The sequence below is a fragment of the Lepisosteus platostomus genome, chromosome 21 (genome assembly GCF_059453375.1).
Source record: "Lepisosteus platostomus isolate fLepPlt1 chromosome 21, fLepPlt1.hap1, whole genome shotgun sequence".
NCBI lineage: Eukaryota > Metazoa > Chordata > Actinopteri > Semionotiformes > Lepisosteidae > Lepisosteus > Lepisosteus platostomus.
Genome location: NC_142631.1, coordinates 3,659,671 through 3,685,164, shown reverse-complemented (window position 1 = coordinate 3,685,164; position 25,494 = coordinate 3,659,671). Strand labels below are relative to the sequence as shown.

General features: G+C 42.6%; 1 protein-coding gene across 1 annotated transcript in view; it reads left to right on the top strand.

Annotated features, from left to right (window-relative positions):
- Positions 1 to 10,333, top strand: part of urm1 (ubiquitin related modifier 1) — a 36,295-nt gene extending 25,962 nt beyond the window's left edge. Inside the window, exon 6 of the mRNA XM_088615561.1 lies at positions 8,446 to 10,333. Within this exon, the coding sequence (XP_088471687.1) occupies positions 8,446 to 8,463 (18 nt within the window). The 3' untranslated portion in view covers positions 8,464 to 10,333. The remainder of the gene's footprint in view (positions 1 to 8,445) is intronic.
- Positions 10,334 to 25,494: the final 15,161 nt, after the last annotated feature.

Genomic DNA, 25,494 nt, shown 5'->3' with positions numbered 1-25,494 from the left:
ATCAGAAAGGTTGCGCATGCCCGAGGTTAGATGGTTAGATTCATGAATCTGATTTATGTTACATTTTCTATAGGCTTACAACCTTAACCAATCACTGCGCAATGAAAGCCTACAGTACGTGCCTTGAACTTACTAGCAGGGATGCGTTTGCGAAAGCTTTTTTTTTTCTTCCGGTCTTGTGTTGGTCCTTATATAACGGTGCTTTGGGAGAGCTATTCAAGAGAGAGAGAGAGAGAAAAAAAAATGTCATCAATAGATGCGGGTTTTAAAACAGTGTTGTGGATTTATCACCAAGATGTAGGTGCGGCGTTTGAAACAGGCGTCTCACTGAGATTTGTCGAATGTGCATTGCACAGTGCGAAAATAAAAAAAAACTTTCAATATGAGGGTTAAATAGTATACACCTGGTGACAAAGATATTCAAACAATTTGAGTTTCTGATTTATAGCTCTCAAGGGCTGTTTGAGAAATGCACCACCGATAAGCATTAATTGGCTGTCGAGAGAGCGCGTTAATGGCGGCCCGTTTTGCCTGTTTTTATTTATTAAGAGTTCAAACGGAACACTCTGTACCTGCCGCCCACCTTAGAGAATTCATTAGGACCACCTACGGGACCCCAGACAGGAGGGCGTAGTGGCGGAACTGACGTCCAGCCTCCGGATCTGCCTGCAGACAAGCGGACGACGGTCACCCCAGGCCCGTCATTGCAATGGACTGGATAAGAACTGTCTAGTAACAGTAATAATCCTAATGATAATTAAACACGCGGGGGAGGGGGAATTGGCAAGGAAGGACCACTCTAGTGGATGGGCCCCGGATACCTATTTTACAGAACTGTAACATGTCTGACTTATCAGTCTTGTATGTCCTATAGCGCCCTTCGAAACCGTTTCCACAGAGAGCTGTTCCAGATGAGTTCTGCAGTAAACACCACAAAATCAGCTGAGCGTGTGGGCACGTATTACAGCAGCATTTACAGTAAAGAGCTGAAGTATACCCGACATGTTTTTTAAAACCCGACTATATCGTTCCTTCTGTACGTTCCGTAGCGGTATCGATAAATTATCGGCCATTAGTTGTTACATATTAATTCAACGTGAGGTGGGGAGGGAAACACATTTGAGAGATCCACGACACGTTTGTTTTCGTTTTGGAAAATCCCAGCAACCGGCGGGAGGAGACAGGAGAACACTTTGATTTGTAGTACATATTAGTAAACCATCTCTGGGTCCCCTTATATTCGAATGATGCGATCGAATGGTCTTATTGGTTGTTGGTTGCATTCCTCTTAATTCGAAATTAATTACCAAAGAGGTATTGAACCAAAAAAAAAAATCTAGAAATAGCACTCGGATCCCAGGTTGCGAAATGTATTTGTGTTGGTGTGAACTCTGTCTAAATCGGAAGCCCTTTTTTAACTTTTGTTGGGTTTTTTTAATACCACACAGAAATCGCCATTAGCTCGACAGTCATTTTATCTAGCTGTAAGAATCCTTTCTTTTCTTAATTCGATAGATTTATCGTTTGTTGGTGGTCCTAAGCGGAATAGGAAAAAAACATATTCATGACTCCAGGAGCAAAATTAAGCAGCGTCATTATATTATACTAACGATAACGACATTATATTTACCCTGTAGCCAAATAAAATATTTAAGATAACAAAAGGAAAGATATCCAAGCCACTTTGGAGCATTCTCCTGGCATATTCTTATGTAATTAAAGCCTTTTTTTCTGGTGTCGTTTCTTAATCAGTTTGGCTTGAGGTTATTTAATTAAATCATTTATTTTAATGTATAGGCTTTCTCTGTCACGCGAGCCCTTTATCGAAATCGGTGCGGCAATTTTGTTGAAGAGAAGATTCATCCTCGCTCACCTTTACAAATAGGTCTCCTAAACCGTCAAAACGAACTGGCAGCTAGCGTTTCCAGCCAGATTTGTTTTTTCCCTCGATAAATACGTTTATTTTTCACCGGGATCTGCGGGTGCGTCATTTCTTTGCATGTTTCTGCCACGCAAAGAAAGCATACGTCTGTAGAAAAAAAAGAAACCACATAGCCTTATTCAAACAGCACACCCGTGTAATGCAGACCTCATTCGACAATTAAGGTAAAAGCCAGGAATCTCACGTGTAGGCCTGCATTTGTACCGCCATAGCTCTCAGTAGTCGGTCGTGGTGCACTGTTAAAGAGCCAGGGCATCTGTGAGGTCTATAAGGAAAAAAAATCTTAGCATTGGCGTTTTTTTCCCTTGTCTTGCCTCTTAAAATATCGACTGGGTCCCACCTAACACGCTAGGACTTCCTGAAATGTTTGCATTGTGTGCTAATCCCAACTACAATTGTTTAATAAATGATCCATGAACGGATAAATGAAATTATTATTATTATTATTATTATTATTATTCGAAATACTGAGAGGAGCTCAAACGTTTTCTTTTTGTTTGATTCGTCGTTAACACTTCGAGATTGTGGCCCCAGCAGTTCGTGAGGACACGCGAGTTCTTGACGGGACCCCCCAGCGAAAACTTCACCTCCATCTCTCCGGCAAAATGGGCCCCCGAGTTTCGTGAGAAATTCGGCTAACAAATGAGGCTGCCCAGCTGACCGCTAACAGCCTCCGCAACCCATCTTCGAATGAATTGTATAGCATTTTTCGCGGTGGTGAATTCCGTCAGTTTGGTTTTTAATAATTATTGCGTTCTTGAGTTGTTGTTTTTGTGTGTGTGTGGGCTTTGCATAGTTATTTGCATTCCCTAATCGGTTTATTGGTTTCGGTTATTGAGCGACTGTTCGGCAGCAATGCGACTTGAACGAGCGCGGTTCGGTTTGGTTTTTATTCGCTGTTCCATCATCTCTGCGCCGTCAGACGTTTATTAATGCCGTCACGCGCGGTAGTTTATGGGCGCCGCAGGTGCGCTCCTCGTGCCCACCACGAGCCTTTCAGCAGGTGCTGCGGACGCACCGAGGAAGGTTTCTCGTGATGATGAGAGAAACTTTGCTTATTTCGTCATTTTACTTAACACCATCACACTTTGATGACGATTATGCAATTATTATTAGCCGTAATAATAATAATGAATAATAATAATAATACAGTGGCACTTTTTCCACTTGTAATCGCAGATGAAGAATTACCAAAACAGCCCTATTTGCCTCTAAAAGACATCCGTCCATTGCGTCCAGCCTATTCAAATATCTTTTTTTTATAAACAGCTCTACGAATATGTTTCCTAAAGACGGACAAGGAACCTGCTTGCTTTGACCTGGTTCATTTTGAACCAGTTCCTATGCACGTACACATTTGTTTTTTGTGACTAGGAATAAAAATAATTCAGGTACGCCATCGTGAGTTGTGTTGAAAATCTTTACAGGATTCGCATGGGATAAAAACTCGCGTGAAACTATATATTTAGCTTCTGGAAAGAGACTCGCAGATTTTATTCTAAAATGCGTCTTTTAGCCCATAGACCTATGTGATGAGGTGCTGTCGTTTATTTTGATATATTATTACCGTATCGAATCATCGACGTGTTGTGTCGAATTTTTGTGTGTTTGTTTTGGGGAAAGACAAGAGTTAAAAGATCTTGGTGTGAGGATTTCGATTTTGTAACTTGCTGAGTCTGTAACATCGGACCGGATTAGTGCATTAAGAAATTGTGCGTGACTGTTACAGAATAATAGGGAGATGGGTTGTGGCCTAACTGTTCCACACTTACAAACAAACACGACTCATCGTATGTAGGCCTATGTATTAAGAAAACACTTTAATTTTAAAAATGGCTTAGGGACAGCTGCATGTTTTGGCGCAAACCTGCGGTGAATACTAGAATAACACCCCCTCCCCACAAATATAACCGAAAAGGAGAAACGCGTGGGGTGTTAAATGATTATGTAGGCCAACCAACCCAACCCCAAGTTCTTTGTAAACCTTAGTAACTGGGTTTTAAAGCTAAACATTTTAACACCATTCCGGACGTACTCATTATTTTTTTTTGTAATATGAATCAACATAATAACTACTAATTTAACCCGTAGAACTTGCATTAACTAAATTCAAAAGAAGGCGTTAAGACTTAGAAGGGAGTACAGCTAACTGCTCCTTCAAGAGAAATGATCTCACAACGATTACAATTTAAGAGGTCTTTTCAGGGCAAACCCTTCGGCTTCAAAAATAGCTCCCCCCCACCCTCGAAGAGAGGTACATAAGTGGTCACAGCCATCGTGTTCACTGTACACAGTCTGTGTGAGAAGCTTTTTAAGACGGATACAGTTCGACACCACCTGTTTCAGTCTTCGCCTGTGTTCGGGAAATTTGGGGGAGTTGGGTTTTAGAGTTTGAATTAAAAAAAGGGTACAGGCTTATTTGTCATCTTTGCGTCTAAATACATCGAGTAGTTGATTTATTTCTGAGTAATCTTTTTTTTATCAAGTAACGTTATCACTGGTACGGTATTGGCGCCGACGTGAGGCCTAAAAGACCGTCCTCTCCGTCTCTTGCCGGAGCCGGAGGCTGTGATTTCACAAAACACCACCGTTCATTTTCGCTAATGGTGATTGTTTTCAAATGTCGGCCCTGAATTGAGGCATCACCTCCGTATCTCGTATGGAAGACTAACAGACGGGCGCGAGTAAAGAAATCGCGGTTTTTAATTTTATTTTTCTTTTCTGGCGACGAGTCGCCGTGTTTTCGCTCGAGCAGGAGCCCGGCGGGCGCGCGGCGGTTAATGGCGCAGTTTTTAATGGCGGCCGCTGCCGCAGACTCGCAGTTCCGTTTCCAGGGGGGTGGAAAAACCGCGGCCTGTCCCGGAGGATAACGGAGCAGCTCCACAGCAGTCTGATGACTCTGTGCCTTAGGCCCGTGCGCGGTTTAATTTAGCTCATTGGAGGCGTTACTGACGGAAAAACATTCAGCTCAAAGTTGTGTGAGATTTCGGTGCTGTCCGGGTCCATCTTAGAAACCCTCTTGCTGGAGACTTCTCTCTGAAAACGCACTCCATCGAATGAAGTGCAATTCTCGAAGAGTGCAACGCGCCATTGGTGTAAAAATATCGAAGGCGCTCGTCCCGCTTGTGACATTTTTATACCCGCGTTAAATGTTCCCATTACACGATTTCATCCTAGTTCAATAACCTATGAACAATAACGCCACCAATTCAGTGGCCTGTAAAAGTTAGGATCTTTCTGCCCATCTCCTAACAGGCTGTGAAGTCAAAATCTCCGCGAAGAAGTATTTGTTTTCTGTTACATATTAATAGATTTAGTATTATAAAAACTTCTTCCCACATGTGTCGGTTAGTTAACAACATGTGCATCCTTCCGAAAGGGAGGGAGGTGGATAACGTCCAGTCTGTTATAAAAGCAAATATGTCGATGAGCAAGGCTGACTTCACAAAATGTAGATCGACGTTTGCCAAACGTACACGTCGAGAGATGTCGTAACAGTTTTTCTTTTCATTAGAATACATTCGTTTTGGGGGGTTGGGGGACGAGAAAAAGATCAGAGAGGGGGAAAAAAGTTCAACCTGAAAAAATTGACACAAGGCCCACCATTTTACAGCCCACGTGGTTAGAAGAGCCCTTGTATCTAAGCTACCAGCCATTTGGTTCCCAAGTAACGTCACCCAACTGACAGCAGAGCACGCTTTTGACTGTGGCGCTGGTGGCTCGGATAGGACTTCTGCATATTTACGCATTAAAAACTCGTTTGTAGTACAATTGTCAGTTTTTATTTAAGTAAACAAAAAGGAATGCAAACGGGCGTAACACTTAAGTATCTTGCTTCACATTCTCCCCCACCCCCAACTACCAAAAATTCCGTGAACAATATAAAATATAAAAACCAAGTTTTGTTTCCCAAGTTGACCAGTTTTTTTTTTGTCAAACTGCAATTGCTTAGCCGAACTATATATATATTGTTCCAAATATAACAGAAAATAAAAAAAACAACTACGAAGCTGGGTCTTTATCAATCAACAACAGAATAGCGTATTTCCCCCTCCAAAAAAGTTGAATGGCTTGACATTATGGAAATTAATTTTCAGAGGACAGAACATCGAAATGAACAGTATATGCACGTAAATGGCAGGTTCAAATCTGAATGTCCATTAACCGCTCAAACACAGTGGAGATTGCGAAAAATAAAAAGGCCTTTAAAAAAAAACCGCCTCAATTGATAACCATACAGGCGGATACCACTGAGGAAATTCTCTGCAGCCCAATAAACACGTGCTGTGAACAGCTATTTAGGATTTTTCCTTTATTATAGACAGTCGGCTAGCCTTGATTGTTTCCAAAAGGATTAACAAAACCCCGTTGAGTACTTCATTTCCAGCTGTAACATATTCTATAATTATCTGGGTGCGTGTGTCAAATGTTTCTTCTTGCGGCTTTTTAAATCTCTTGGTCAGCGCAGGTTAATTTTGTTACTGTTCTTTTTCGAATCCGTCAAAAGAATTACAGTTTTCACACGGATAATAAAGGCGACCCTAATGAGTGAGAAAGATCCGAGTTTTCGCCACGAAACGCTGTATTTCCTAATGCTTTTGTAAGACGTGGTTGTCTGAAGTACTATGAATTACAGCACTTTTCTGTTTCGAACGAAATGTCCTGCAGATTCGGGGATATCGTGCTAATATACTCGTTTTTCGTCAATATCATCAATATTTAGCGAAACGATTCTTCAATTTACATATAGCCTATTTCGAAAGTTGAAGAACGTACCACAGGTGAACAAATCGTAAATGAATTATCCTCAATCAAACATCCTCGATTAAGAATAAATAAATAACTTGTACAAAATAGATATGAAATGTATAAATATTTGATTATGTAACGCATGGTAATTACTCTTCATAAAGTATTGATGTTCAAACTAGCTCTCGAGGAATTTTTAATCCCTTAAAACGTGTCCCAGTAAGTAGCCAACATCTTAAATCCTTTGCGTTTTGTAACACTGCGAAAATATAAATCACTTGTAACTTTCTTCAGGTTGAAACGGGCTTCAAATCCATTTTTTTGTTCTCTTTTTGCTGTAGCTTGAAAGCTACAACGTACGTGTTTCTGGCTGCCTGCAAAATTAAACAACATACAATCTTTTGCTCGTTTTAGAACAAAAAGAGGAATTTAAGTTGAATATGAACCTCCAGCAACAGATGTCCAGCCACAATTCTTGGGTTTTACTTCAAAATTGCACAAGAATTGCGTTTGGACAATCAGTTTCTAGGATTCTAGTCTCAGAAATAAAGCATGTCCCATCCACAGCAGAAATCCTGAAATATTCAAGAGTAAGAAAATAAAAATAAAAAACCAAGTTAAAATTTCCCAGTGCAGGATCTAAATGTGCTGTCTAAAAGTACCAATAAGCAAATGTACATTTTTCAAAATAGGCAGAATAACAACTACAATTCATACCACATTTAAGCACCATCGTTCTCTAGCGTTTAAACCCCTCAAAATAAAATATAAAACTTATTTTTGTTGCTCCAATTCCTGTCACGACAGCTGTCCACGGTACGTCGATTTTCCTCTGTGCATATCCTTTCCGTGCACCTACTAAATAATTTACTGTAGGCCTACATAGGTGGAAATTAAAATATCGACTTTTCAGCCGCGAATTTCTCAAACGTAAAATTAAGTTTTTAAAACAACCAGTTTAACAGGTCGTCCTCGCCTTTATACAACCTTCCACATCGCCAATACAAGGCACGAGCTAATATTCAAACGGAGATAGAAGATGTGTTTTTTGGGGGGGATTAATAAATTAAATAATAAATACTTTGATACAGTCACATTTAGAAATTCCGAGCCTCTTCAACTGTTTCTGAATTGGAACCCGCATATTTTACGTCAGTGTGTCTCGCAATTCTGTAAAAAAAAAAACAACAACTTTACAACGAGTTAAATATAGATGATATAAATAAAGATTAAAAAGGCGATTTATGTTATCCGCTCTGGCGTATTCACAATCTATTTCGAGAATAAAAGAGAAACTTAAGGAACAGTTGTCGACACTTCACTAAAATCTTTGCTGTCCACCAGCACCCTTTAGTATGGCTTCAGTGCTATTTTGCATCAGTACACAATTAAGAAACAAGACTTTTAAAAATAAAATAAAATACGAAGTGTTCTTCAAAGTCCAGACTGTGGTGGATCGGCGGCTTTTCGCCATGTCTGCACCTGTGCAAAAAACGTTAATTTTCCACATTGGCGAGATCGAGAGGGATGAAAGAATTCAGTCCCCCGAGCAGCTCTGCTAGCTGGGATTCAAAAAGACCAAAAAAAAAAAAACAGAGAGAAAACAGTTGCGTCTTAGTGGCGAGTGTTAGGCTTAAGAATAATTCTGTTTTTTTTTTTTTAAATCAGAATGATCGTTCTTAGGCAGGAAAAGGGATTTAAAAAAATCTAAAAAAAATAATAAAACAACGATCGCTCTGCATTTATTTTTCCAGATTCCCATGCCCTTATAGCTGTATCCTCACTCCTTTGCTCGCAGAGAGGCAGAAAAAAAATGGATAGGAGGTGGAAAAAGAGGTAATATTTATCAGGAGAAGACCCGGAGTCCGCAGAACCCGGCGCTGGCTGGATGGGACGCCTCTTTTTGGAATAACACTGAGCCGCCGCTCTCTCCTCCGACGGCTTTTCTGTAGCTCCTCAAACAATAACTGTGTTGCTCTGGAGAGTCGAGGGAAGCGAATGGGGATGATCTTCGCTTGGTACTGAATTTGAATAACACCACGGGGTGATAAATGTCCATTGTGCTTGGGAAGTAATGAATCTCCACTGTCTTGCACGGCACACAAGCCAGCAGCTGCAAACCAGAAACCAGCAGCTTCTTAAAGACACAACAGCCTTTTTTTTCAATTTTTTCCCCCCTATCCTACCCTCTCTCTCTCTCTCTCCCTCTCGATCGCCTCTACAATCCATATACTGTGTGTTCAACGGCAAACGCCTTGTTAAAACTACATGACGTTTTGTTTTCACTACTCGGAGAAACAACAACTTGTGCAATGCCGTAACCAGGCACTTCTTAAAAAATGCAAGTTTTTGTTTCTGTCCGAGGTGCGCAGTTGTGTATGTTCACGTCAACAATTCAGTGTCAAATAAGGAATCGTTTTGTTTTCGATGTGCATACGAAAATGATACATTATTATTATTATTATTATTATTATGATTATGATTACTGGTATATTTCTTTCCCTGCATGTACCTCTTCAACTTTGCACCTGCCAAGTTTCGATGTGTCGAAAGCAACGCCACCATTAGGCTGAATTTAACTATGGCTGAAGCAAAGACATTTTTGCACCCACTCGGGCGCCCAGGGAGGGAAAGTACCCCCAAAATTGTCAAAAGCAAATTAGACGTCTTGAATTGAAAGTCTCTTTCAATGAACTAGATTTTTTTGGCCTTCGGTGGAATTTGCACGTAGTCCGGACTTGGATAACGCTCCAGGTTTAAGATGAGTTCTGCAACTGCTGAAATCATTTTTATTTATTTTTATTTTTAATAATTGACATTCATACTCCCATTAATTTTCCTTACTTTCTGAATGTTCCTAAAGACCGACAGGCTGTCGTTGGAATACTGTTAAGTGACATCAACTGGATATAGATATCCAACAATGTTTTGATCGCTTGATAAAAGTTACAAAATGACATTCGGCACATCACAATTACACACAGAGATCATTTAACGTAACATGGGGGGAGCTGACAAGATGTTGGCATTAAATTCTGAAAAACCCACAGACAAATGAATCTAATTCTAATGAAGAGTTCCAGTTTAATTGAATAAGTGTTCAATTGACACAGGAGGATCAATTTTGAAAACCAGAGTTGAGAATTAATGCTTTGTGGATCTTCAGACGTTGCTGTTCGGCTTAGTATAAATGATTCATAGGGCTACGATAAAGCGTTTTATCAAATATTTCACCGTTGAGTCTGGCGCTTCTTTAACGTCCGTAATGAAAAGTAGTTAATTACAGATGTTATTGTGCTGAGTGTGGAAAAACAGGGACGAGTCAAGCAATTTGTCAAAGAACTTTTGTTCCGCCGCCGAAATGAACATACTTCGTTGGGATCAAGGCATCGAAGCTTTCGGGGTTAGGATACCAGTGCACCAGCAGCACAAACACGACAAGAGAGCGACGGGTATACCGAGGCCGTTTAGAAAACGTTACCCGCCGCTAAACCACCGCTAATCGCGGACTCGTTCCAACTCGAACTGCTTTCGGGCGTGAAGCGCGGCGCCACCTTGATTTCTACCCGCTGGCCTCCCAATCAGTACCGGTCCCGGAAACTGGTAGCTGAGCTCCGAGTTGCACTATTTATGCAACCGGGAGAAAACGACCAGCGCTTTGAGCGGACGGAGCATCTGGCGCACGGTGAGTCGACTTTTCCCCTTTAAGAAACCCTCCACAGTAACCAGGTCTGATTCGGGAGGCTGGGTTTGCGGCGCGCATCTTCGGCGCTGGCCATTTGCACTGATTAATTGAATCAAACGGCGGAATGATACTTCTTGCGTCCGCTGCAGTTTTTGCAGGCAACCCGTCACTGAGCCTTTTTTTTTTTTCATTTCTCTGCGCACTGACCACCGATTAATCATCTCGCAGCGACCGCCTTCGATCCCGGACCCTCCTTCTTAAAGCCACCCCGCTCTCTCTTTTCACCCGTCTCGCTCTCAAAAGAAGGGGGCGAGTTAACCTTTGCTTTGCTCGGGGAGGGGGTGAGGAAGGGGGGGGATAACTTCCCAGCGCTGGTTTTCCCCATCGACTCGCTCCTTAAAGAGCTGCCGCCTTTTCTGCTCCGTGTCAGAATAATTTACCGAGGGGGAGCCTTAGATATATAGAGATTATGGCGATGTGACGCGTTAATAATACCAGATCCTGGGAACACAGCGATATGAAAAATCTCGATTAATCAAGTTCTAATTCATTCAGCATCTCAATGTGTTTTTTTTTTGCCTGATACAGTCCTCCAAGCCCCCCCATCATCGTTAAATTCTTCTTTATGAAGTTGTAACATTTGGGAATAACAAAATATCCCCTTTATTGGGTCTGTTGGCTAATTGACAGTGCATCGGCCGGGCTTTCGTTAATTGCAATTTGCCGTGTTCCTCTACCTAGAAGAACCAGCAGGACGAGTTCTTGAAAACGTGAAGTGCGGTGTCTGAACTCAGAATACCGACCAGTTCAAGAGTGCTGTTGCTGTGTCTGTTCGGGCTGTTCCTCGCATTGTCATCAGTAAAGATCGGGAGTTTATAGATACCAAAACATAAAGGATCTTTTCATCGGGGGTTTTGTTACGATAGTATAGACAGACGACAATTCATCCCTGACAATGGGATGGGGGGGATGACAAGAACGAACTGTCACGGATCCTTACAGTAAACCATTTTTTAAAAAATTCATTCCGCTGAGGGGATCAGGAGAGCGCTCTCAGTTGTCTCTATCTGCATTTAGTGTTCTCGTAAAACCTTTAAGGGGTGTCCGTCTCAATACTGCTCATCACCGACAAACTAGTTAGCTCCCAGAAGAAAAGGTGAGGATCCCCACTTCCTGGTGGTCAGTCAGTTTGATGCTTTTCCATAGTGGACCGATCCCGGGCTATGGAACTGTTAATCGAAACAATTCTTGAAAGCCTCTTTCCTTTAAATAGCTCTACAGCACGTCTGATGAAAAACGGATTCGTGTGAATATCACACATAATTTAGATTATCGCCTCTGTGGGCAGTCAGAACATCTCCAGTGAGGATCTCAAAGTTGTTGTTGTTGTTGTTTTTTTGCTTTGGAGTACAGTGACGGGGTTTCTGAAAGAGATTTTTCTCCACTGTGCCACGGAGACGAAGTCTTGGGAAATTAACGGGGGTTTATTTGGAACTAGAAAAGGCGGGCGAATTGCGCAAAAGAGCAAAAGGCTTTGAAGGTTGCCCTGTAGGTATCGGGCATTGCAGATGTGTCACAGAGCCATAAACAGATGAGCCTACTTCCTTCTGCTTCTAGTTCTGTTTATTTACACAAGTATAATAAAAGTAACAACTTCTGATTTCACCAATGACAGAGCAAATACAACAGCGAGCCACGCTTAGAAAAGTGTGTCGCGACACCATATTTCTGATGCAAAATGATAACACTTCGAAACAACGATCTCTTAATTCAAACGTCAATAAGCATAATGTAATCTGGGTTTGTTGAACCCTGTCTCCGATTTCTTGGGGACAGAACGTTCTCATCCGTTCATTACCGATTTCAAATGACTGATTTCCACGTTCCCGTGAACGTTTGATAAATCGAATAAATCACTCTATTCTTTATTTGGAAATCACTTTAATCATTTACATTTCAGGAGGTTGATTCAATAATGCACGAACAATCATTTTAATGCATTAAGATCCCCAGTATACTCCAAGATGCTTTTCTATAATCGAATACATCAGTTTGCCCCTTTCTGAAAACTGAAAAGAAGCGAGAAATTAAGTGTCTGAACGCACGTAGAAGTGGTCAGCAACGTTTTCGAAGGCAGTCCTAAAAACGTCAAAGTGCGAATATTAAACCAGAAGGCCAAACGGTAAGATCTGTCTTTAATGGCGATTGCGTTTTTTATGCTATTCACTCAACGTGACATGAAATGGTATTTGTTTCAAAGAGAATTTCAATTACTCGGCTCCCCAGATTCTCAAGAGCCCGCGTTTGTTTTCTCTTTCTTTGTTGTTTGCTCCAGAACGCAACAATTGTGCTTTTCTCAACGCAACAATAATGCAATAATGTCTATTGTGTTCTGGGTAATGAATCTTCCACAGTCCTCACCAAGCACAGCTGCAAATGGAAACGTTACTCTTAAAGACACTGTGTCCCACGGAGAAGGACAGAAAGTGCTACATTTTGGGGGGCAGTGTGCTGTTAGAACATTAAAACACTATGTTTGCAAGCCCAACGTTATTCCAAGTTCTGAAAAACTGCATCACGAAACCTGTGGAAAGATTCACAGAGAGACATTTACGTGCACACAGCGTTTTCTAGCTTTATAGCTTTGTAATTCTGCAGTAAAATTTAAGGATTTTATTTTTCCCCATGGACTAGAAGTTGTAACTATAAACTGAATATATATAGTACTTTTCTTCAAAACTGAGATCCTCTTAGAGACTTACAAGACGCCCTAGGTTAAAACGGTAATCAAAAACTACACAATAACAGCTTCAAAGAGTGTGATTCCTGTGAGCCTTAATATGGGCTGTCACAAACTGCACAGTGATTCTGTTGTTTGAAAACCTAGGCTGGCAAACCGAATGAGACTCTTTTATCGAAGGCGTCCTTTGTACTTAACTTGACAACAGTCGCTAGAGCACCTGTGGTTAAGTTCAGCAGCATCTTACCATCTCGAAAATTCTCATCTGCCCCTGTTCTCCAGAATTAGCGTTGCGCATATGTGTCTGTGTAAATGTTCTCAGTGTAAGGCCAATGCAAAACAAGACCTAGAAAGGCTAGAAAGGATGGCGCTCAGTGTTTTTCCAGTTTGGAGCGCATTTTATGTGCTAAGAAAATTATTCATTAATTGAGACTGATTTTATGCAAGTTATGAAATATTAATGGCATTACAGATAGTTGTTGAATTCTTAATACAGAAGTTTGCATGGGAACTGCTCTCCTGCCTTTACAGCGGATAATAACAGTAACTCACAAGTTAATAGGTCAGGACGAATTGCCAATGACAGTAAAAGTTGGTAAAAGGCAGGACAAAGGACGCTAGTAATATTCACGAGAGGTTCTAACTGGCGTTTGTTATGTTTGTTGTCTTGTAATGAACAATTTGCATACTCTTGATTTCCCATCTCAACTCAAACAAGCAGAAGAAAGCAAAGTTGCTTATTAAGTGAAGCTATGAAGCTTGAACTTATACATATCTGCAGATGTTTCAGGTGGGTAGAGGCATCAGCGTGAAACACAGCCTTCTTCAGGTGTGAGCGGCTTCAGGTGGGTGAAGGCCCTGTGGCCGAAACGTTCTGTTTTCTTTCTTCTCTTTGCAGCAAGGAATAAACCTATCACTTGTTCCGTACCTGAAAAGGCTCAGTTGTGAATCTACAGAAATCCAGAAGGGGCAACACTGAAAAAGCACATTCATTGGCTAGCGAATGATCTTTCAGTAAGGCTAGGCTTTTCATTTTCCTAGTAGGATTACTTTTTAATAGAAAATTGCAAACTCTTAGAGATATCCCAGGTTTTCAGGTTCCAGACTGTGTCAGATCAACAGTTTGGGCAAAAGACATCAGAGTCATTGTCCGGCGCAAGCCCGCCTTTCAGAAATCAATTTTTAACTTGGAAGATTTAAAGTTCCGTGGGCTGAAAAATTAAAAGCAGCAGGACTGGCAATAAAACAGAACTACTGAGGGATGAGTAACTGAAGAGAACAAAACAGCCAAGCTGTCCGTTAATAAGCCTGTCCTGAAGGGAGGCATTTTAAAGACTGTGTGTGTGATTGCTAATTTCACAATGCACTTTTAAGGTGTGAAGGATTATTAGACTTTCGGCTTTTCTGTAGCAACTATTTGGCAGAGCAGCAAGAGGGATTTGGAGGAGTTTTTTTGGAATTTGGAAAATCCCATGTGTGGGCAAATGGATTTCCTGATTGATAGATCCTTCCATGACCAGTAGTAGAACTTATTCTTTTTCCTTCTTCTTACAGTAAAGACAGCTAGGATGGCACTGATTCAAAAGAGAGGGCAAATCGCCATATGGTTTTTGTGACTATTGGATTGCGTTTTGTGAGCTCAATTGAGAATTATATTACATTAATTCAGTGTAGCTTTCGATCAACGTGAAGGTGTAGGATCATGGTAACTGAGTCTCATTCACAGCTGAAACTAAGTATTGTTTAAAATAATTTCAGCATCCCTGCTGCATCTGAAGAATTCTGCGAACTACAGATAGTATTGAGTGTTTGGGGTCTCAGGTCTCTGATGGCTGGGCATAAAAGGTAAGTGAAGGAGATGGCTGGTAATGAAAAGCAATCTTTTCTGTTCCTTCGCTGGCTGTTTCTGATATCATCTGACTGAGAGGAGAAGTTTATGATACTTCACCGCCTGCATACTTTGAAATTCGAAATATCCCCAACATTTCAAATCGGACGTTTCTGATAAGAGAGGGTCCTCCATCCCTGGTCCTAGAGAGTTACGGACATCTGCAGTTTCTATTCCAAGCAAACATTCAGTTACTTAATTGAGCCTGTTATCGATTGGTCAAGGCTAACGTGATCTTTAGGCTCAGATTGATGACACCTATAGGCTACAGCATTATTTTAAGGAACTGTCAGACACACAGGAAGCAAATTCCCCCGCACGTCAACCAATAAAATACTCCAAACAAACTCTTATACACAAGTATTCACCTTCAGTCCTGGAGACCCCCAGAATTTATAATCTCTTAAAAGGAGAGGCACCAATTATAAGCTCAATTGGCACGTTTAAGAGTTGGGCTGGAATGAGAATGTACAAATACAGCCTTCTCCACAGCCAGAGTTACGCTGTCTTGAGGATCCAAGGGGATGCAAGTTGGAGTTCAAGATGGGCCTCTGACTGACGATGACCAGTCTTACTAGCTGGGATGGAGCTGGTGAGGAAGCACAGGACAGTGCTGTGCAGAACCTGCCGGAAACTTCTCACCTCCTGCGGCTGTGAGCCCTGAAGATAGACAGACACTACCTGCAACTGGAGAGCATGAGGTGGGCTAGAGTCTGCCTTTCCAGTTGGCATTACATCCCTTGTGTTTGTGTCTCAATATCACAGGGCTTCTGGGAGAGCAGTGCGACTAGCAGTGTTTTAGGTGAACAAAAGCACTTGGTTGACTTTATTGGCCCTATACAATTTCTTGCATTAGGGATTTGTCTTTTCACAGACCCCAGCTTGCTCTCCCTGAGCCACACAGACAGGGAGAGAAGCTGGAGGTCAGAGCGCAGGGTCAGCCATTTATACAGCACCCCTGGAGCAGGTGGGGTTAAGGGCCTTGCTCAGGGGCCCAACGGAGTAGGATTCCTCTGCCGGCCACGGGATATGAACTGGCAACCTCCCAGCCACAGGCGCAGATCCTGAGCCACAGAGCCACCCCTCCGCCCGTATCGCACATGTGCTGATCATTTAAAATAAAAGTGCATGTGTGCACAGATATTTATGAAGCAAAGCTTATAAGTATACTTAGGGGAAGTTTCTGGTTGTGGCAGTTTTGGGGTGTTACGCTGCATTGTGTCACACCGGAGATGTGCAGAGAGGCAGCTGTTTGAAATTGAGAGTGGTTTATTAGTTCTGTGAGCAATAATGAACACTAGGGAGACCGAAGACTCTTCAAACCTCAAGGACTAATCAATAATACATTCTCTGGCAGCAGCATGCTATTATGCAGTGCCAATATGTTACTTTTTGCCCAGGGCTGTCCTCTATCAAAACTGGGATATAGATTTTCTTCTTATAATTGCAGACTCTAAGTAATATGTGATAACTGCCCCAATATAGGGGGTCATACGTGAAGCTGATAGAAAAACCTGTGGGTGAAAAAATTAGTACAGCGATTTATTTAATATAACATAATTAAATGTGTAAAAGTGGATCAAATGACTGTAGGTCAGAATGAGAGGTGTGAACTGTGCATGGGGATGTATATGGTGTATATATGTATATAGGAGCTGAATTTTTGTGACGTTTAGATTTCGGCTTTGTATGTGACTGGCATACAAGGAGACAGACACTTTCGATGGAAAAAAGACAAAGTTGACCCCTAACAGGTCAGAAATGTCATTTGATGTAACAGATATTGTGATGTTTAAACTTTTTTTTTTCCAACAGGAACAAATAAGGGAACACAAATCCCACAGGTTAAAACAAATCCAGGACTGTAAACTATATTGTGAGGTACTCTAGTCCTTTCCCGGATGTTGCTTTAGACATTACTGCCGGGATGTGTGGAAGAGCTCTACGCTGTGAGTCAGTGAAAAGTGGGCATATCCTCCTCTGGCCTCATCTCGGCCTGGTTTGTTTTCGTCCCTCTTGACTTAGAGCAGAGACGCATTCCTTCGCTTCTGCAGGGAGGTTGCCAGGCAACTCCAGGGAGAAAAGCGCCCACAGTCCGAGGTGAAAGAAACTCAGGGTTGTCTGTCCTCATCCTCACTTAAAGTTGAAATCCCAGCTCTTTCCGTTTCGGCGAAGGCGATCTGGTTTTGGGTGATATGGCAGATCGAGGTGACAGTGCTCCTCAGGGGGAATAAGGACCAGTTTTGAGCCGTTGGGGTTTCAATGCGTAGGTGACATGTAGGATATCGGGGCATATTTGAAAGAGATTTTTCACTGCCCTGTTGACGTATTTTTCTGCAAAGGAAAGAAAGGCTTCTGGACCCAACAATCCTGTTTTGCTCGCTAGTCATGCATTGATCTGAAGATCTTGTCTTTCACTGAAAGAAACTAAGGTATCAGCTTTGGCCGCCTGGCCAGATAACACGTTCCACACTCCCACAACACTCCTGATTTTGAATCTTTGAGTGATTATCGACTAATTACATTCTCCTCCTAATCTCTGTTGAGGACTTCAGGGGCTGAGTTCTTCTAACAGGACACGCGTTTGAGCGCGGGAAGATACCTGTCCATTCAACTCTGGGCTGACTCCAGAGTGGCCGCAGACGTTTCATGACCGCCATCGTTCACCTCCCAGCGCAACCTGTTGCTAAGACACACGTGGTCCCGAGGCGTGGGTGTTTTAAGGCACAGTGAAGGCTGAAGTGCCAACTTGAGTATGAATGCACGCACAGAGGCTACTACTGATCAGAACACGGATGGGAAACCAAAGGGAGGAAGCCATTCTGTTCATTTCCTTGCCTGTGCCACCCTGACCCAGGGAATCTCCTCCAGGCATTCCCTGAAGTTATCGGCTTCAACAACATGGCCGGGAAAGGGTTTTTTTCTTCTCCCGGACAGCGTCGTCCTTTGAGTAAAGACGTGTCTGCCGTTTTTTCAGTCCAAATAAGTCACACTAAGCAACAGACTTCATTTAAGCTTGACGGGCCTGTAATGCTAATCCATCAACATGCCGGAGCTTAGCCTAACCTTATCCATTCACTGGATATATGAGACCCATTGGATGGAAACACGGAAACCAATTCAAAAGACAATGATTCTGATTCATTTGGAAACTTTAAAATGGACTGACAACTCTGAAGCGAAGTTTTGAAGCAGTTGGACATGAGTTCAATGTCTTGTCCCAGTTATCCATCCACTGAATTGCAAGCGAAGGTGCGATACATTGCTCTCTAGGGTGCACACCAAGTGGGCAGTGGCCACAGAGGGTAACAGGACAAGAGCCTCCCGCAGGGGAAAGGAGTTGTTTTTCTTGTGCGTTTACAGAGCGGATCCCACACACAGTTCTCCTCGGGTGTTTTATTCAGATCCAATCAAAAAAAGTGGATTTCTCAAATGCACAACAATACAGCGTGCAGCAGTAGTTGCTGGCAATGAAATGTCTTTTCTGCAAGCTCACAAAAATCACCAAAACCACAAAATTAATAATAATAATTGCTTACACTTATATAGCGCTTTTCTGGGCACTCCACTCAAAGCGCTTTACAGGTAATGGGGTCTCCCCTCCACCACCACCAATGTGCAGCCCCACCTGGATGATGCGACGGCAGCCATAGTGCGCCAGAACGCTCCCCACACACCAGCTATCAGTGGGGAGGAGAGCAGAGTAATGTAGCCAATTCATAGAATTAAGGTTACAAAAATAAGGTTGCAGGACAATAGATAATAATGTGATAGAAAACTCCAGATGAATAGAGCTGCTATGTGCCCATGGTGTATGCGATATAGTAGTGCAGTTATGCTGAATACAGTGAAACCTGTGTGTCCATGTAGCCATTCCAGGTGATTTGCTAAAGGAGCTGCAGGTTGGCTGTTTAGCAGTCTTATTGCCTGGAGGCAGAAGCTGTTCCATAGTCTGTTGGACTTGGACCGAATGCTTCGGTACCGTTTACCAAACGGTAGGAGAGAAAACAGTTTGTGACTGGGATGACCGGGGTCCTTGAGAGAGGACCTGGCCTTCTCAAGACATCTAGTGGAGTAGATCCCGTGGATGTTTGGTAGCTCACAGCCGGTCGTGAGCTGCGCTGACTTCACCACCCTCTGCAGTGCTTTGCGATCCCGGGCGGGACAGCTCCCATACCGGGCAGTGAGATGCTTTCGCGCGAAAAAGCACCACAGACAGAGGTATCCTCTGCTGTTTTTCCCCCTCCTGTATAAAGCCACAGCGCTCAGCAGGGCGCTATGGCTGAAATATTTGCCCAGGGCCCTGTCCTGAAAGCACCGCGCCGGTGCGGTATTTGGAAAATTTTGTGGTCTCACCCGCGCGGGTCCCGCCCGCTCACTGGAAAACGTTCTCGTCTCTCCGGGAGAGAAAGCGATTGCCCAGAGTGAACCGTGTGTAAGGTGGTAGTTATCGATCACACGGCACCAACCATGAGGTCTTGGTTTCGGCCCAAGACCAAGCAGCTGGTCTCCTAGGGGTTAGCTCTTTGTGATGAAGAGTTGGGGGGGGGGGGCGGCAGTGGGGAGGAGTGAGTGGATTTGTGTGGGGGGGGGGTCAAATCTCTTTTCTCTCTTTGTGTCCACTTTGGTCTCCGGCACACATCTGTAAACCAAGCGAGAGGGGGGTTGGGGGGGACCCCCCACCAGGCCTGGGATCCTGCACCTCCATTCCGTCGTCCAGGGGAAGTCATTTCGGAATAAATGCTGGAAGCGGCCTCACCCTCTCCACCCCGGGCCCCCTCGCCTCACCTCGCTGCCCCCCGTTCGGCTGACCTCTGACCCCGCAGTGAAAAGTTATTGGAACTCCGGCTGAACTTTCACAGCCTTCTGTGGCTGGGAAAGTGCCCGGCTGCTGGGGATGGGCTGCGAGGCGCTGGAGAGAGTTTAATCACCGGAGAAAAGAGAGGTGGAGGGGGGGGTGGAAGGGCCTGCCTTGAATGGAGACCCCTTTTGAGTCACGGCCCCTGTCCACAAGTGTGTCACTGACTCCATTGTCACACACAGTGTGGGTGTGGGAGGGTCTTCTGAAGCCCTCTGGTCTCACGTGCTCACTCTCTCTCTCCTCTTTTTCCTCCTTCCTGCTTTCTCTGTCCGGTCCAGCGAGGGGCATTTTTGGCCGAAATGCACCTGTTCACCTTTCCCCATCGCTGATCGACAGCGAGCGCGGCGGGGCGGCGTCGATGGAAACGCAGGGGGGCTGGGGGGGGGGGGGGTCTCTCTCTTCTGCCTTTGCCCTCCACTCCACCTTGGGGATTCGGGAGGGGTCTTGTGTCCTTTTGCAGTGAAAGGACAAATCTGAAGAAATTGCTTCCCGTCTGGCCGGCTGAGAATCCCACCAGCTGGTTTCAATTCTTTACTCCTGAGGGCTGTTGCATTCTGTAGTTTTTGAGCTGACGGTCACCCAAATGATGGAGGTTTCTCGTGCCCCTCGGAAGTGGCTTGGGAATCATGTGCAGTCCGGTCATTTCTAAAGATGGAATTATTGTGTAAACCATGTTATCAAACCCTTGTACAAGCAGCACATATATAAGCATGTCATTTAATACTTGTTCCATTGGTATCGATGTGTCATATATGAAATTTAAGGTGGATTTGATCTCTTGTGCAGTGGCAGTGCTCCATTTGACAATGTTCAGATAAACTGCTTTAAAATGCATCAAACACATGAAGTGTTTTAAGACCAGTGGCCTAGTCTATATGGTCGATAGGTGGTCTTATGGTTGATTGTGTCGAATCCTTGCGTACCACATTCCTGTAAGTCTTACAGGCACATTTCAATTGGCTTCTCTGCTTAATTGCTTCAATTAATAAGGTCTACGATAGAACGAAAAGAGGAAACAACCACAGGCGAGGAACAGGGTTGCCTGTCTCTGCGTTTGAATAATCTGTTGCACATTAAACCTGGGAGTATTCATCAATCCCATGTGTTATAGGGGCAGAAGAAACTTTTTGGATCACCTTGAATCTCCTCCTTAATAGAATTTGCATGAAACCATCTTTAGCTATGGTGTATCCTGATTAGAACAAGGGTTTTTACTACTAGGCCACAGACCACCTGGTTTCATAGGTAATGTATGATCCTCAATAAGTTAAAGCCTGGAAACAATAGTGATAGAGACCAGTTCAGTGACCAATTGATTCAGATAAAACCATTAAGAGTCCAGGGTGAAATTAAAACCAGAAGACACGACCCCCCCTCCAGGCCCTCCAGGAACATCTGACTGATGTTGCGATCCAACATTACTTTCTAGAAACAATCTGAGAAAACATGCCTTACTGAAATTTATAACAGTAGTGAATCGTGTGGGGTTTGAACAGGCAATTTTCTAACTGCGAGTCAAGGACCTGAACCACTACTGCACGCCACTGCTTTCTGAAATTATTGCTTAGAGAACACAAAGTTGTGCAACGATACCATCAGCTCCTTGTCTACGGAGAATTAACGCGCAATAGCGCCCTCTGGCGGGGATGACCCAATAGTGACGCTTGCCAGTTTTTTTCCAGTTAAAAATTCTGTCCTTGCACAGAGTGCAAAGTGTGTTTTTGTCTTTACAATGTTTATAGATGTAGGGGAACAATACTCACGGCAAGCCCTTGTTTTGGAAACAACACACAGTTTCCTATGTCCTGATGTCATTTTTCGATATCTGAACATTTCCTTTAAAAATATTAACGTGTATTTAATAACACGGATGCGAATTACCGGCTGTTCATTTATAAATGAACTCACAGGCACCTCTCAAAAACGTGATGTTTCCTAATATGAGATACAACCTACAGAAATGTAGGCTAGTTGTAAACTAAAGACTTGGCAGTGATGTTTTATTTGTATGAACACTTGACGAGCTTCGTGGAGCGAGAAATAACGTCCAGACATTTTACGTGTTTTCCTATATTTCCTTTATTGGGCGGCAAGTTGTGAATCCTGAAACAGATACATATTAGTTCCATATCATTTCTTGGAGAAACAATGCTGTTTCAAACACCGTGAATGTCTGATATTATAAGCTCAGAGAAAAAGTAAGATCTTCAAGTGATTGTCTCCTAATATATTCATTACTTTAACATGCCACTATGTTTGTCCACTTTACCATTTGTAATACCTATTCTCTACTTATCATATGACATATCTCGATTTGTTTTGTTTTTTAAATGTTTGTCTCTTGTATTTTCTATATTGTGTCCTGCCCAGTGACTACAGATTAACTATTTGATTTTTTGTCGTTTTAAAAAGCTGTGCGCAGACTTCCTTTCCTCAACGGGCGTGGTTCTTTGGAAATCCTTTTTGAAGAGCACATCTGCTAGAGCGGGGTTTGGAAAGCAGGTCATTTTTGGATTTCTGAACATTTCCTTAATAAATCCGTATATTTAATAACATGGATGCGAGTTACCAGCTGTTTATTTATAAATGAACTCACAGGCACCTCTCAAAAACGTTATGTTTCCCAATATGAGATACAACCTACAGAAGTGTGACAGCTATAGTATACAACAGCGTATTTGTGATTCGGTATTGATTATCTGAAGATCTGGGATTATTCTAGTTTTATTCTATTAGTATTACTAATAGCAATAGACTATAGCTGTGTTCAGTCTAAGTGCATTTTAAACCTCCGAGTTCTAAGTTCTCTCGTGTAAAGAATTACCAATTGGTGGGAGACAATACATATCCTACCCAGATATATTAATACTTTTTATTACAGTAGTAATTATTGTAATAATTATTTGTGTAAACACGTCTCTTGACTTTGCTTTGGCCTTGTTTTATTTTAAATCACGTTGCGCTGATGTGTCACGAAAGGCGCTATATGAAAAGACGATCATTGATCATTTCCATTGTAATACACACTGTTGGGACGTGTCAAACCTCTCTATGTATGCCGGACAATGTAGAATTATACATCTGAACAGAAAGGTACACATGCAAGTTAGGTTTAGATTAGATTTACATCATTTTAGATATAGCAGTTTTTGTAGACGTGTGCGTTTATTTCGCGCCCCGACGTAGACATTAATCAGGATTTTATGAAGAACCGGGAATAAACTGTAATAGGGAAATTCAGACTATTGCTGTCTCTTGTACAGCCCAACACCATCGAAAAGAAAAAAAACATTCTTGTGTACCGGAAAAAAAATATAGCTCATCAATTAACACACATATGATATTATTCAACATTAAATTATCCGCTGTGCACTTTTCCTCGCCTTGAACAGTACAACCCAAAAAGTCCCTGGCGTCGTCTTTCATTGTAGTTCTTGGCGGAGGTTTCCGGGTCAGGAAGTACAGTTCCGCCGGCCCAACACCTCATCACCGCTGGACAGCTGCCACACCGGGCGATATCGCTGTTTCCACGACCAGACTTTGAGATCGTTATATTCAGCCGGAAATCCACGTCGATACTGTCGGTATATCGCAGACACGCTGTCCTGAAGGCTGCCTTGTATCATTCGACATTGACGTCCATCACAACGCCCATATGGATGTCAAAGGAATATTATTTCGAACAGTCATCGGTACTACAAGTCGTGTTCATTGTAAATCTACATTCAACATTTACTTTTTGATCTATCCCGTCCGTGGCGCATAGACTTGCGCTTGGAAAATGCACTTTCTTCTATGGTTTATGATATGCAGTCAATTACCGTGGCGACCGTAGATAAGATTAGATTACCATCGGCAGTCGCCCGTGAAGTGATGGCATAGCTGACTCAACCAGACGGACGCCGATTTCCCACTCGGACAGCAGCTGGTCTAACATCACCCTTGACCTTCACTTAATTTACCCACACCAGCACGGGTCAGCTTGACTAGACAACCGTGACCCCACGTGGGCTCAGTGACTGGGACAGCTGAATTCCCTATCCGGGAAGGTCGAAGCAATTATGCTGTAATTGCCTTGGAATCTAGACTCCAAACCCTCTCTTTTCAGAAAGAAAGGGTTTTACTTAATTAGGGGCTGTGTCCGCTCTATTTTCTGACTTGTCGTTTCTACAATTTTCTTCCTTAGTAATTTGGTATCCGTATAACTGTAAAGCACTTTGAAGTACAACTGTCAAAGGCGCTGTATGAAATTGAGTTTAATATTACAGCTATGTTTTTTTAAAAAAAATATAAGTAACAGGGAATGATAGGTGTGCTAGTACGACGCGTGTTGTTTCTATTTCTTTGTTTATTAAATATTACGAGGTAGTCCAAAAATTATTTTACATTTTTAAAGAGAATTACGATTAAATTAAGAGTGAAAAAGTGAGAAACAAATTCAAAAAGAACCCGCCCAGTCAAAGACGATGCGCGTTTTACGTATCATTTCGCTTCTTTACACATGAGGGGTTGAATCACCGTTATTCCGAGGTTTATCAGTGATATCGCCCTGCAACTCACAACTGGCAGCCGGTGAAGCTCAGCAGGTGTGAGCCTGGGTGGGAGACTTACTGGGAAAGCTGTTGTTGGAAGAGGTGTTAGTGGGGCCAGCAGGGGGCGCTCACCCTGTGGTCTGTGTGGGTCCTGATGCGCCTGTATAGGGGACACTATATTGGAAAAATGCGCCGTCCTTCGGATAAGATGTAAAACTGAGTCCTGACTCTCTGATGTTATTAAAAATCCCAGGGCGTTTCTCAAAAAGAGTAGGGGTGTTACCCCGGCGTCCTGGCCAAATTTCCCCCTGGTCTTTACCAATCATGGCCTCCTAATAATCCCCATCTCTGAACTGGCTCCATCACTCTGTTCTCCTCCCCACTGAGAGCATGATCCAGGTGAGGCTGCACACTGGTGGTGGAGGGGATCCCCATTACCTGTAAAGCGCTTTGAGCGTCCAGAAAGCGCTATGAAAGAGTGAATTGAATACAGTATTTGTTTTCCAAGACAGTTAATGAATAAACCCCTAAGAGCCGTTGTGATTGTGTATCCGCTAGGTGGCGATGTGCTCATATATAAATTCTTCACATACGAATAGACTCATGGATGGTCGGTCAGAATTTTGTAACAAAAAATATGTTTGAAGCTATGTATGCTGTGGTGTGAGTATAAAAACGTATAAAAGCGGTTAATATTTTAATATTAGTTTTTTTTCAAAAGGTAATGGGATATAAGACCAACAACCATAGAAATTGTCCGTTTCTCTAAATGTTTATTGAAATAATGCAAAGAAGGACCATTTCAAGTTTACGAGCCATTGATGGTACGAATCCGAGACATTCTGACATTCGGCACCGATTCTCGTTTAGCATAGCGTTGTTCATATTGACCAAACAATGCAGAAAATATAATACGTGCACCCAAGCGTATTTATTTTATAGTAATCATTACACACTCCTTAAAAATAATACGACATTCAACTACAATATTTACTCAACAATATGAATGCATAGGTTAACATGTAACAAGTGTTTTATTACAATACAATATAACCACCAGTGAATTTCTTTACGTTTTGCATGTATGCAGACGTGAT